Raw genomic sequence first — 13733 nt, forward strand, 5'->3', positions numbered from 1 at the left:
AGGATTCTTCATTGCTGTTTCCATAACAAAATGTCGTTTTACCAGTCAGTGTTGTTAGCCCTGAGCACAGCCTCAAACCTAGAGGGCTTATCATCAGTTCGCCAAAAATAATACAGAATTTTCAAGGGATTATCCCCAGATTTTTTATTTGATTATAAACTTAAAGTTCATAAAACATACTAATTGTTCAACAAGTAAGTGAACTACAGTTAGAATGCCAAAGAGACACGAAGTTTCCGGCAGGCTGCACATGAAGGAGTGAACCAGGAGAGCATACTTCTAGATCACCTGATGAGAACCTACTAAGCACTAGTGTAGTAATTTCCAAAAAACTGTGAAGTACCAGAAGCTCAGAAAAGCAGCTCTTGAAATCTGGCAGCTGGCATGTGGGACTCTTTACATAACAATTAATGAGTTAGAAAGCATAGGTTATTGGTAGCAGAAGCTAGTTTTAGCTCTGAAGCTTAGGAAACAAATCAGCAAAAAAAAAGTTTAAATCAGCATTCTCTATATCTATTAGGATTATTAAACTTTGACCTGCAATTTAAAGAGAAATAATTGTGTTGCTATCGTTATTTAATGTAGTGCAGAGAAATCTGATCACAACTTCTCGAGTATGCACGTGATCAATCAAACACAGAATCGAAGTGTTGTTTTTCTGCTCCTCCACTTGAGTATGGATATGGAGCATACAGTTTTCCCGTGCTAGAGGGCATGTGCTGGCATCTGTTCTATCAATGCTTCATGATGCTCTGATCTGATGGTCTTACCTCATTTCAGCTCCTTTGAGCTGGAATGTCTCTTCGCAAAATGCCATCTGTTTTATCAAAGGAATTTACCTCTACCATCTTGTTCGTGGTCTACATGCCACTTCAAACGAACATCGTTTGGGTGATCATCTCCTTTAAGACAGCAAACTCCGATGTCCTGTCCATCAACACTTGGAATTCATCAAATAGGACTGTGCCCCCCAAATACCACCAGCAGGAGTGACAGAACCTGCAGCGTGCTCAACTACTCAATCCATCACAGGCTTGTCACTTCCTTCTATCAGGAAGGCTAATAATATCATCAAACATACTGCGACCCCAGCCATTCCCTTTTCTCTCTTCTACCTTCCAGAAGATACAGAGGCTAAAAAACCTGAATGAACAGCTTTTTCTCCTCTGAACTAATCACCTCAATTTCACCTATCCTGATTACCCTGTTATTGTCACTTTAGCACTGCTTGCATACACATTCTCTGTTTTATGCTCTTGACTGGATTTATTGTTGTAGTTATTATTAATTACCATGTACACTATTCACTCTGTGGATACACACAAACAAGGAACTTCATTGCACCTTGGTGTATATGACAGTAAATAATCTGAATCTGAATAGTGAGCTGAGGAAAAACTCTTTCAGACAGAGGGTTGTGGTTCTGTGGAATGCTCTGCCTCAGAAGGCAGTGGAGGCCAATTCTATGGAGGTGCTTTCAAGAAAGAGTTAGATAGAGCTCTTAAAGATAGCGGAGTCAAGGGATATGGGGAGAAGGCAGGAAAAGGGTACTGATTGTGGATGATCATCCATGATCACAGTGAATGGTGGTGATGGCTCGGAGGGCTGAATGGCCTACTCCTGCACCTGTTGTCTATTGTCTATTGTTTTGCAGCTGCTCCTAGTGAAATAGAAAAATAGAAAATAGTAGCAGAAGTCATCTGCCCTTCAGACCTGTTTTTCCTCTCAATATAATCATGGCCTATCCTCATTCTCATTATTTCCCCTTCTCTTCCTGTATCCCTTGATGGCTTCTGTCTCAAAATCTATCTACCTCCTTCTTAAATATATTCTGAATTGTAAGATGTTTCCAATATGTATGAGAAAGTATTACTGCTAAAAAGTGGAAGTGATACATATTGCGGCATATGTTTTAATAATATATCAAACCATCCAAGTTTGAACACCCAATGTGGTGCAGCCTTACATTGATCCCATTATGGTTATTATTCTGTTATAGATTTATTGAATATGCCTGCAAGAAAATGAATCTCAGGGTTGTATATAGTGACATATAGGTACTTTGATAATAAATTCACTTTGAACTTTGAAAGCATAACTAACTGTTTAACAACCCCTATGGTTCTACAAAGGTGTTTTTTTTTTGCTAAGAAATTATATTAAAATTTTATAACTATTTCCAATCATAAATTTCTTATTTTACAAGGTTCTTAATGTTCCTTAAGTTTCTTCTTACAGTCTTTATGCTGTATAATGTGTAAAGCATCTATATAAAAAATTGCATATACTTCCTTATTTGCTTTTAACTTGCTCGATAACTTCATTATCATGCACTGGAGGTCCCCCACAAAGATTATTTTTTTTTGTGCAGCATTCTTCAAAGCTGGGGAGTGAATATTATTGCTTCACTGCTGACTGCAAAGTCCTGGCCATTTTGTGTAACGAATGTCACTGCATCTGGTATCTGGTGTTATGACTGTAATTTGGGTTTGACTCCACCACCATGGGCTCGTATAGCGAAGAGGAGCTCTTTAAAATCTAAATATCATTGCAGTACCCATTTAGTAGCAAACTCCAATTTCAGGACTTGTTCTTACAGGTGCTTGAACACAAAGAATAAATATTTCTCATAGTTATCAATGAACAGCACATTTGATGAGTTAGACCTGCTGTTTGCATGTTAAATGTCTACATTTGTACTGGTGTATTAGCAGAATATCTTGGAAGTACAATGGAAGAATGTGAAGCAGAATGTGAACTTTTTGCCTTTAGCAACAAATGCATCAATGTTGATTGCAATAATATATTTGAGATGAATCTGAAAATGACAGATACTGCTGTTTTTGGAAATGCAACTCTGGAAACTTCACAGCTTTATGTATGTAAGAATTTGGAGAATCTGTAAATGCTCCCTTAGTAGAGAATTTTGCATTAAGTTTGAAAGTGATGTAATTCAAGGATATTCATTCTGAACAACCTAAGCCCATCGCCCAGGTCCTCCGTCCGGGGCCAGAAAGTTGTTAAGCCCAGTGGTTTCCAAGGACTTGTGGCTTTCACCACATAACATCATACATCATCTAGGTGAAGATGCTTCCTCTCCCAGGTGTAAGGTCTTTGGAGCTTCTGTTGGCATTTCTGTAGCTCTGGGTTTTTACAGAATGGGGTTGCTATCCCCATACCCAACCCTGTCCTTTCACAGCCAGGCTTGCAAACATAGAACATAGAATAGTACAGCACAGTACAGGCCCTTCGGCCCACAATGTTGTGCCGACCCTCAAACCCTGCCTCCCATATAAGCCCCCACCTTAAATTCCTCCATATACCTGTCTAGTAGTCTCTTAAACTTCACTAGTGTATCTGCCTCCACCACTGACTCAGGCAGTGCATTCCACGCACCAACCACTCTCTGAGTAAAAACCTTCCTCTAATATCCCCCTTGAACTTCCCACCCCTTACCTTAAAGCCATGTCCTCTTGTATTGAGCAGTTGTGCCCTGGGGAAGAGGCGCTGGCTATCCACTCTATCTATTCCTCTTATTATTTTGTACACCTCTATCATGTCTCCTGTCATCCTCTTTCTCTCCAAAGAGTAAAGCCCTAGCTCCCTTAATCTCTGATCATAATGCATACTTTCTAAACCAGGCAGCATCCTGGTAAATCTCCTCTGTACCCTTTCCAATGCTTCCACATCCTTCCTATAGTGAGGTGACCAGAACTGGACACAGTACTCCAAGTGTGGCCTAACCAGAGTTTTATAGAGCTGCATCATTACATCACGACTCTTAAACTCTATCCCTCGACTTATGAAAGCTAACACCCCATAAGCTTTCTTAACTACCCTATCCACCTGTGAGGCAACTTTCAGGGATCTGTGGACATGTACCCCGAGATTCCTCTGCTCCTCCACACAACCAAGTATCCTGCCATTTACTTTGTACTCTGCCTTGGAGTTTGTCCTTCCAAAGTGTACCACCTCACACTTCTCTGGGTTGAACTCCATCTGCCACTTCTTAGCCCACTTCTGCATCCTATCAATGTCTCTCTGCAATCTTTGACAATCCTCTACACTATCTACAACACCACCAACCTTTGTGTCGTCTGCAAACTTGCCAACCCACCCTTCTACCCCCACATCCAGGTCATTAATAAAAATCACGAAAAGTAGAGGTCCCAGAACAGATTCTTGTGGGACACCACTAGTCACAATCCTCCAATCTGAATGTACTCCCTCCACCACCACCCTCTGCCTTCTGCAGGCAAGCAAATTCATGGCTGAGTTCAGTCTAAGCAAAGGAAACTATAAGGGTGTCAGGTACAGGTTAGTGATAGATTGAGAAACTACATTAAAATATGGTAGTGAACAGGTAGCAATTTAAAAACATACATATTTTGAAAAATATACATTAATTTAAGGTACAAAAATACAATAGTAGTAGTAGTACAGCCTTGAATTTTAGGTGAAGTTCAAGATAATATTAAGTTTAAGGAAAAGGGTTATAAAATTAACAGAGAAATGGCAAATATTTGTCCCCTATAGGGAGATTGGTAATGTAGAATAAGGAAATGGCAGACGAATTAGGTAAATAGATCAAGTCTTTCCTGAGTGAAAAATGTCTCCCAGAAGTATTGACGAACCAAATGTCCAGTACAATTGAAGATGTAACAGAAGAAGTCCCAGGAATGAAAAGCAACACCAACAAAATGAACAGTCAATGCTTCAGGCTGAGACCCTTCTTCAGAACCAGGAGGGAAGGGGGAAGACGCCAGAATAAAAAGGGTGAGGGAGAAGAGGGAGGATGAGCTCAAAGGTGATAGGTGAAGCCAAGTGGGTGGGAAATTAAAGGGCTGGAGAGGAAGAAAGCTGACAGGAAAGGAAAGTGGACGGTGGGAGAAAAGGAAGGCAGAGGGACACCGGGGAGAGTTAGGTGGGAGTGGAGAATAGAGGAAGTGATGGAGGGGTGGGATTTATTCTCCTGGAAGGAGAAGTCGATATTCATGCCATCAGGTTGGAGGCTACCACAGAGAGAATATAAGGTGTTGGTCCTCCACCATGATCGAGGCCTGATCTTGACACAAGAGGAGGCCTAAGGACCGACATGTCAGAATGGGAATAGGAATTAAAATGTTTGGTCACTGGGAAGTTCGACCTGTGGCGGATGGAGTGGAAGTACTAAGGAAGTGGTGCCACAGCTTAGACGGGTCTCGCCAATGTAGATGAGGACACAACTAGAGCACTGGACACAACAGACAGTCCCAGCAGATTATTCCCAAGAATGATCCGGACTCCAGGTATATGAAAGGTGGCATCCTCTGGGTGTTATTTTCCGAAAGTCCGTAGATCCTGGAGGTTTCTGAAGATTTAAGGATTCTAATGTGATCTCACTCTTTACTAAAGAAGTGAAAGGAGGAGATGAAATTGCTTACTTTTAGCCCGATATTCAGAATTGGACTTCTTATCCGTAACTTATGTGACATGAAATTTGTCATCTTGTGGCTGCAGTACAGTGCAAAGACTTAAAATTTACTATAAATTACAGAATAAATAATGCAAGAAAAATATTAATGAGGTAGCGTTCATTAATAATGAGGTAGTGATCATAGACCATTCAGAATACTGATGGCATATGGAAGATGTTCCTGAATCACTGAGTGTGGGTCTTCAGGCTCCTGTACCTTCTCCCTGATGATAGTAATGAAAAGAAGGCACGTTTGGGATGACGAGGGTACTTAGTGGTGGAAGTTGCCTTCTTCAGGCACTGCCTTTTCGAGATGTCCTCAGTGGTGGGAGAGGTTGTGCCTGTTTATAACTCTTTGCAGCTCCTTGTGATCTTATGCATTGGAGGCTCCGTACCAGACTGTGGTGCAGTAGTCAGAATGGCCTTCACCATGCGTCTATGGAAATCTGGAAGTGTATTTGGTGATGTGCCAACTCTTCTTAAACACCAAACAAAGCAGAAGTGCTGTCATGCCTTCTTCATGATTGTTTAGAAGTGTTGACGGCCGTGAACTTGAAGCTGCTCATAGCTGGGAAAATATTGTAATCTATGATAAATAAGTGTTGTAAATCTATAAAAAAAAACACTGAAAATGATGGTCAGATTTAACAGACAACATATTTATGCAAGCAAAATAATAACTGATTCACTTGCTGGAGTCCTGTAAGATTTTTTCTAATAGAAAAGATTAAGGGACTCCATAGATTTGGTGTATTTGAAATTTGCGAATATTTTTGATACCACATGGATGACTGGGAGCATAGAGCATATAGATCCAAGTGTAGTATACTAGTGTAGGTTGAGAGTTAATTAATGTATAGACCATAAGTTTTAGGAGCAGAAGTAGGCCATTCGGCCCATAGTGTCTGCTCCACCATTCAATCATGAGCTGATACAATTCTTGCAGTCATCCGCATATCCCTGCCTTCTTCCGATACGCTGTGATGCCCTGGCTAATCAAGAACCTATCTATCTCTGTCTTAAATACACCCAATGACTTGGCCGCCACAGCCACTCGTGGCAACAAATTCCACAGATTTACCACCTTCTGACTAAAGTAATTTCTCCACATCTCTGTTCTAAAGCACGTCCTTCAATCCTGAAGTCGTGCCCTCTTGTCCTAGATTCTCCTACCGTGGGAAGTAACTTTGCCATATCTAATCTGTTCAGGCGTTTTAACATTCGGAATGTTTCTATGAGATCCCCCCTCATTCTTCTGAACTCCAGGGAATACAGCCCAAGAGCTGCAGGCATTCCTCATATGTTAACCCTTTCATTCCTGGAATCATTCTCGTAAATCTTCTCTGAAACCTCTCCAATGTCAGTATATCCTTCCTAAAATAAGGAGCCCAAAACTGCACACAATACTCCAAGTGTGGTATCATGAGTGCCTTATAGAGCCTCAACATGACATTCCTGCTCTTATATTCTCCCAAGTACCTTTGCATTTAATTTTTTTGTATTTTTTCTCCATTTAGAAAATAGACAAATCTTTCATTTCTTCTAACAAAGTGCATGACCCTATACTTCCTGACTCTGTATTCAATCTTCCATTTCTTTGCCCATTCTCCTAATCTGTCTAAGTCCTTCTGTAGCCTCTCTACTTCCTCAAAACTACCTGCCCCTCCACCTATCTTCATATTGGCTGCAAACCTTTCAACAAAGCTATCGATTCCATCATCCAGATCATTGCCATATAACTTAAAAAAGAATTGATCCCAACACAGACCCCTGTGGAACACCACTAGTCATCAGCAGCCAGCCAGAAAAGGCTTCCTTTATTCCCACTCTTTGTCTTCTGCCAATCAGCCACTGCTTTATCCATGCTAGAAGCCTTCCAGTAATACCATGGCCTCTTAACTTGTTAAACAGCCTCATGTGTGGCATCTTGTCAAAGGCCTTCTGAAAATCCAAATACACAACATCAACCGATTCTCCTTTGTCTATCTTGCTTGTTATTTCTTCAAAGAATTCCAACAGATTTGTCAGGCAAGGTTTTCCCTTGAGGATATCATACTGACTACGGTCTATTTTATCATGAGCCTCCAAGTACCCCGAGAACTCATCCTTAATAATTGACTCACACTTCTTCTCAACCACTGAGGTCAGACTAATTGGCCTTTAGTTTCCTTTTTTCTGCCTCTCCTTTCTTGAAGAGTGGAGTGACAGTTGCAATTTTCTAGTCTTCCAGATCCAGTCCAGAATCTAGTGATTCTTGAAAGATCATTAGTAATACCACCACGATCTCTTCAGCCACCTCTTTCAGAACTGGTGTACACTATCTGGTCCAGGTGACTTATCTACCTTCATACCTTTCAGTTTCCCAAGAACATTCTCTGTAGTTATGGTAACTTCACACACTTCATACCCCCTAACACCTGGAACTTCCGTCATACTGCTAGTGTCTTACACAGTGAAGACTGAAGCAAAATACTTATTCAGTTCATCCGCCATTTCTTCGTCCCCCATTACTACCTCTCTAGCATCGTTTTCCAGCAGTCCAATATTCACTCTCACCTCTGCTTTACACTTTATGTATCTGAAGAAACATTTTGTATCATCTTTAATATTATTGGTTAGCTTACTTTTGTATTTCATCTTTACCTTCTTAATGACTTTTTGTTGCCTTCTTTTGGTATTTGAAAGCTACCCAATCCCCTAACTTCCCATTAATTTTTGCTCTATTGTATGCCCTGTCTTTGGCTTTTATGTTGGCTTTGACTTCTCATGTTAACCACAGTTGTGCCATCTTTACTTTAGAATACTTATTCCTCTTTTAGGATGTATACATCCTATGCCTTCTGAATTGCTTCCAGATATTCCAGTCATTGCTGCTCTGTCGTCATCCTTGACAGTGTTTTTTTTCCCAGTCAATTCTGGCCAGCCCCTCTCTCATGCCTCTGTAATTCCCTTTACTCCACTGTAATACTAGGTACATCTGACTTCAGCTTCTCCTTCTAAAATTGCAGGGTGTATTCCATCATATTATAATCACTTGCCCTCATATTTCTTTTACCTAAAGCTCTCTGATCAATTCCGGTTCATTGCACAACAGCCAGTCCAGAATAGCTGATCCCCTAGTGGGCTCAACCACAAAGCTGCTTTAAAAAAGCACGTCGTAGGCACATTGCCCCCCACCCAGTAACCCAGTACCAACCTGATTTTCCCAATCTACCTGCATATTGAAGTCCCCCATAACTATTATAACATTGTCCTTTCAGCATGCATTTTCTATCTCCCATTGTAATTTGTAGCCACACCCCTCCTATTGTTTGGGGGTCTGTATACAACTCCCATCAGGGTCTTTTTCACCCTTGCAGTTCCTTAGCTCTATCCACAATGATTCAACACCTTCGGACCCTCTGTTACTTCTTTCTAATTTTTTTACCCACAGAGCAACACCGCCTACTCTCCCTTTCTACGTCTGCAACTGTGCTACAGATTCATCAACCTTATTCCATATACTATACACATTCAGATACAATACCTCCAGTCCTGTATTCACCCATTTCAATTTTGTCTATCTTTTACGTTGCAACTCATCCTGTTGACTGCAATTTTGCCCTAGCAGTAACCTCTCCTCAGTACACATTGCCTCTGTTTGTAAACCAGCTACCTCATCTTCAGCACTATTATCCGTCTTTCCTACAATACTTCTTTTTGCATTGAAATAAATGCAGCTCAGGGCACTAGTCGCACCATGCTCAACCTTTTGATTCTTAACTTCATCTGAGGTCTTACCAACATCTGTCTCCACAACATCTCCACTAATTCCTCTGGCACTCTGGTTCCCATCCCCCTACACAGTATAGTATATTAAGAAACCTTCCTGCTAGGATATTAGTCTCCCTCCAGTTCAGGTGAAAATTTTTCCTTCTGTACAGGTCCCACCTTGAAAGAGAGCCCAATGATCCAAAAAGCTTATGTTCTTCCTCCTATGTGACATGGGGAGCAATCCTGAGTCACAGCCCTGGAGGCAGGAGTCCTGCCCTTTAACTTAGCACCTACCTCCCTGAACTGCCTATGCAGAGCCTCGTCACTCATCCTACCCATGTCATTGGTACCTACATGGACCACGACTTCTGGCTGTTCACCTTCCCGCTTAAGAATGATGAGGACTTGGTCCGAGATATCCTGGACCCCGGCACCCGGGAGGTAACATACCATCCGGGAATCTCGTTCTCACCTATGGAACCTCCTGTCTGTTCACCTAGCTAATGAATCCCCTTTCACCACAGTGTGCCTTCACCCCCCTCCTTCCCTTCTGAGCCACAGAAGAAGACTCAGTGCCAGAGACTCGCCCACTGCGACTTTCCTCTTTTAGGTCAACCCCCTGCATCCCCTCCCCCCGACAGTGTCTGAAATGATATACCTGTTAAGGAGGATGGCCACAGGGGTACTCTACACAGCTCCTTCACCCCTTTCCCCTTCCTGACTGTCACCCAGTTTCCTGTGTCCTGGACCTGGAGTGTCCAGTATGTCCTATCTATCACCCATTCAGCCTCCCGAATGATCCAGAGTTTATCCAGTTCCAGCTCCGACTCAACGCGGAGAGTTTGAAGCTGCAGCTGGATACCCTTCTTGCAGTTGTAGTCGTCAGGGACACTGGAGGCCTCCCTGCCTTCCGTATCCCATAAAAAGATCATTTCACTATTGTGCCTGGCAACTCTACTGTCCTAGCTGAGCAGATACAAAGAAGAGAAGGAAAAAAAAATCTTGTGCTTTTCTTTACTTTGCTTTCTCTGACCAAAGTGCCTCTTTGCTGAAGCCGTGAAGAGCTAAAGCCTGAATATCATCAGTCTGACTATGTCCACTCAGATGACGGCCACTGTGCTTGCCCCTGCCTTCATTAAATTTGCACTTGTTAATCAATCCCAAATGCCGATCGGTCACTGGTCAAAGCTCTATTACGCTGCCATAACCTGCTGCTGCCTTTCATCCTTGGGCAGTGATTGAAGTCCCCTCCTCTCCAAACTTCCGGTGTCCTATTGGCCACTGGTCAAAGCTTGATTATAAAATGATTTAGTGCTATCTTCACAAAGGGATATTTTTGTCAATGGTTTTTAATGGTGAAACAACAATGTGTTCCACCTTGTTCTATAAGTGAGGGGTGGAGCAAAGGCCCTGGAATTCTGGGGCTATATTGTAACAACATTTTTAAAAATCCTGGAATGTCAAGTGTAGTTTAGCATTAGCTGATCCAAATAAAGCTGTTTCAAGAGCCATGAATGATCCATTGTGTTGTTTAAAATTGGAAAACTTATTCCTAAAGGATTCTTGAATAGGATTTTTATATTATAGCTGTTTTCAGGAAGTGACTGTGTGTATTCACTTTGCATTTTGAAACTTTTGAAACTAGGATTAAGCTTAATACAGCATTAAACATTTATGTACTACAGATGAAGTTACTGGATCAATATATTTTATCATCGTTCCAACAAACTTATGCAAGCTTAGTGTTTCACAGACTCTATTAAATAAAATGTAGTAATGAACGTTGCAGTGCTGAGCAGAAAATATGCCCATGAATGTCAAACTTCGAGAATGTTAACACGATTCAATGGAGTTCTTTTACACAAAATAATCTGCAGATGCTGGGGTCAAAGCAACACTCACAACACACTAGAGGAACTCAGCAGGTCGGGCAGCATCTGTGGAAACGATGAGTCAACGTTTTGGGCCGGAACTCTTCGTCAGGACTGTAGAGGGAAGGGGCAGAGGCCCTATAAAGAAGGTGGGGGGAGGGTGGGAAGGAGAAGGCTGGTAGGTTCCAGGTGAAAAACCAGTAAGGGGAAAGATAAAGGAGTGGGGGAAGGGAGGCAGGGAGGTGATAGGCAGGAAAGGTGAAGAAGGAATAGGGGAAAACACAATGGGTAGTAGGAGGAGGCGGAACCATGAGGGAGGTGGTAGGCAGCTGGGGGAGGGGACAGAATGGCATAGCGATAGGGGAAGGGAGGGGGGGGAATTACCGGAAGTTGGAGAATTCTATGTTCATACCAGAGGACTGGAGACTACCTAGACGGTATATGAGGTGTTGCTCCTCCAACCTGAGTTTGGCCTCATCATGGCAGTAGAGGAGGCCATGTATGGACATATCTGAATGGGAGTGGGAAGCAGAGTTGGAGTGGGAGGCTACAGTCCCGACGAAGGGTTCTAGTCCAAAACGTCGACTGATCATTTCCACGGATTCTGCCCGACCTGCTGAGTTCGTCCAGCGTGTTGTGAATGGAGTTCTTCTAATGTTTAATTTCATGAATTGCTTTGATTGTTATTTAGCTTTTCAGAATGAAAATTAGGGTGCATCTTTGTTTGTTAATGATTTACCTGTCTATTAATTTAGCAACTTGTTATTAACTAAATGTAGAATTCATAGTGCTATCTTTAATTGTGAAATTATAGTAAGTAAACAATGGAATTTTTGCAGGTTCCAACAGTGAAGAAAAAATTATCTCAAAAGCAACAACTTCCATAACCGACGCCTTGAGTGGAAAGAGTGGTCTGCAGCCTCCAGGCAATACAACAGCGAATCGGTGGGATTTGCTTTCAGGACCTAAAACCATCAAAGCAGGCAGTGAGTATCAGCAAAAAGCAGCACATGGCACAAATAGCCTTACATCATCTGCATAATTTATGTTCTTAAATATTTCAGTCCTTAAATTGAGCCTAAGGGAATTTCAGCCTCCCTCAGAGTTCATTTTGAGCACCAAAAGTTAAATACATAAAATTTTTGTAACAGGCAAGTATTTCAGAGAAGTATGTATTTAGTAAATATAGTGTACTTGAAATATTTAGTAGTAAATAAATAAGCTTCACAAAATCTTATTTCATATGCACATACTAAATAAAATATAAACATCAGTTTGACTTTAGATCAGATAGTCCAACAGACAAGACATCTTAGTGTTGTCCTGGTATTGATAGCAGGTAGCTCCCTGCCAATGGTCAGCACAAACACAAAGGGATACCTTTTCAAACCTTTTTTTAATGGTAAAACATTTCATTGAATGCACTTTGCCTGGTGCCACAATTGAAAACTGAATCATAACAATGATGAGGGTGGAACTGAACAGCTTCATCTTATGCAGACATGAGGAAATCTGAAGATGCTGGAAATTCAAGCAACACACACAAAAAATGCTGGTGGAACACAGCAGGCCAGGCAGCATCTATAGGAAGAAGAGCACTGGAGAAATAATGTTACCTTTGAAACAAATTATAGATTTAAGTGACATTGACATTTCTGTGGTAAAAATGTACAGAGAAAATATCAATCCGTGACAATGAAGGTGTTTACAATATCTAGTGTTCTGCAGACAGCTCTTTCTTGTATGGAGAGTAATAACAGAGTTCTGCAACGTCTATTTTTAATGGTCTAGAAATTCTTTGTGTATGTTTTCGTAAGCTGAATACAACACAGTGATAAGAGTGTGTATCTGTTTGCTATGAGGCTGCAGTTGTCTGATATTCCAAGGCATATAACATGCTAATTTGTTGTATGCAAGGAAACTATTGCTTTGGTTACATATTCACATATAATCTAGGGCAAGGATTTGTTTCCACAAGCTCCTACTATGGTTGAAGAGGAGATCAAGGCAAGGACAGTGAGAAGAAGATTGTAGTGAGATGTAGTGGTGATTGGGAGATGAGAGAAATGGGTATAAATCACCACAGGCAGCAGATGAGAGAGATGAGGATGATTCGGACAAGAGCTGAAGGGTGGCCAATGAAAAGATTTGCTATGGGAGATCTGAGTAGTCAGTGATAATCCCATGGAGTTCTGGAGAGTTAACCAAATGGACTGTGAAAAAGATTAGTGGTGTGGAAAACAAGATCATCAGAGAGACAAGAAATGGTGACCATTTATCCCACTCCTGACTTGCTGAGTTCCTCCATCACTTTGTGTGTGTTGTTCAAGTTTCCAGCCTCTGAATCTGCAGAATCTCTTGTGTTTAGGTTTGGAGAGAGACTTTTGAAGGAGATTAGGGAGAAGGGACGGAAGATTGGAAGTGCCAGAAAGAAGATTGTAGCAAGGCAGTGAGGATGCTAGAATGGAGGTAGGCAGAAGATTGAATGGCATCCAAAGGTGATTTCAGCAGCTGTGGACAAATTATAATGGAGTGGGTTGGTATATATTGGCCAATGATTGTTGATCATTAGGGCAAAAGCTCATCTGAAAGGTTACTCCATACCCGTATCTGCTTCATTCCAGAAACAGGGTAGCGCATGATTAGGGGCAAAA

At 41.5% G+C, this 13733-nt stretch overlaps 1 protein-coding gene across 5 annotated transcripts in view; it reads left to right on the forward strand.

The window, feature by feature from the left end:
* LOC134349645 (microtubule-associated tumor suppressor candidate 2-like) overlaps window positions 1-13733 on the forward strand; it is a 452095-nt gene that overhangs the window by 303288 nt on the left and 135074 nt on the right. For all 5 annotated transcript variants that reach the window (XM_063054258.1, XM_063054261.1, XM_063054262.1 and 2 more), the window contains one exon: window positions 11919-12065. In XM_063054258.1, coding sequence (XP_062910328.1) covers window positions 11919-12065 — 147 coding nt within the window. The remainder of the gene's footprint in view (window positions 1-11918; window positions 12066-13733) is intronic.

The sequence above is a fragment of the Mobula hypostoma genome, chromosome 7 (genome assembly GCF_963921235.1).
Source record: "Mobula hypostoma chromosome 7, sMobHyp1.1, whole genome shotgun sequence".
NCBI classification, from domain to species: Eukaryota; Metazoa; Chordata; class Chondrichthyes; order Myliobatiformes; family Myliobatidae; genus Mobula; species Mobula hypostoma.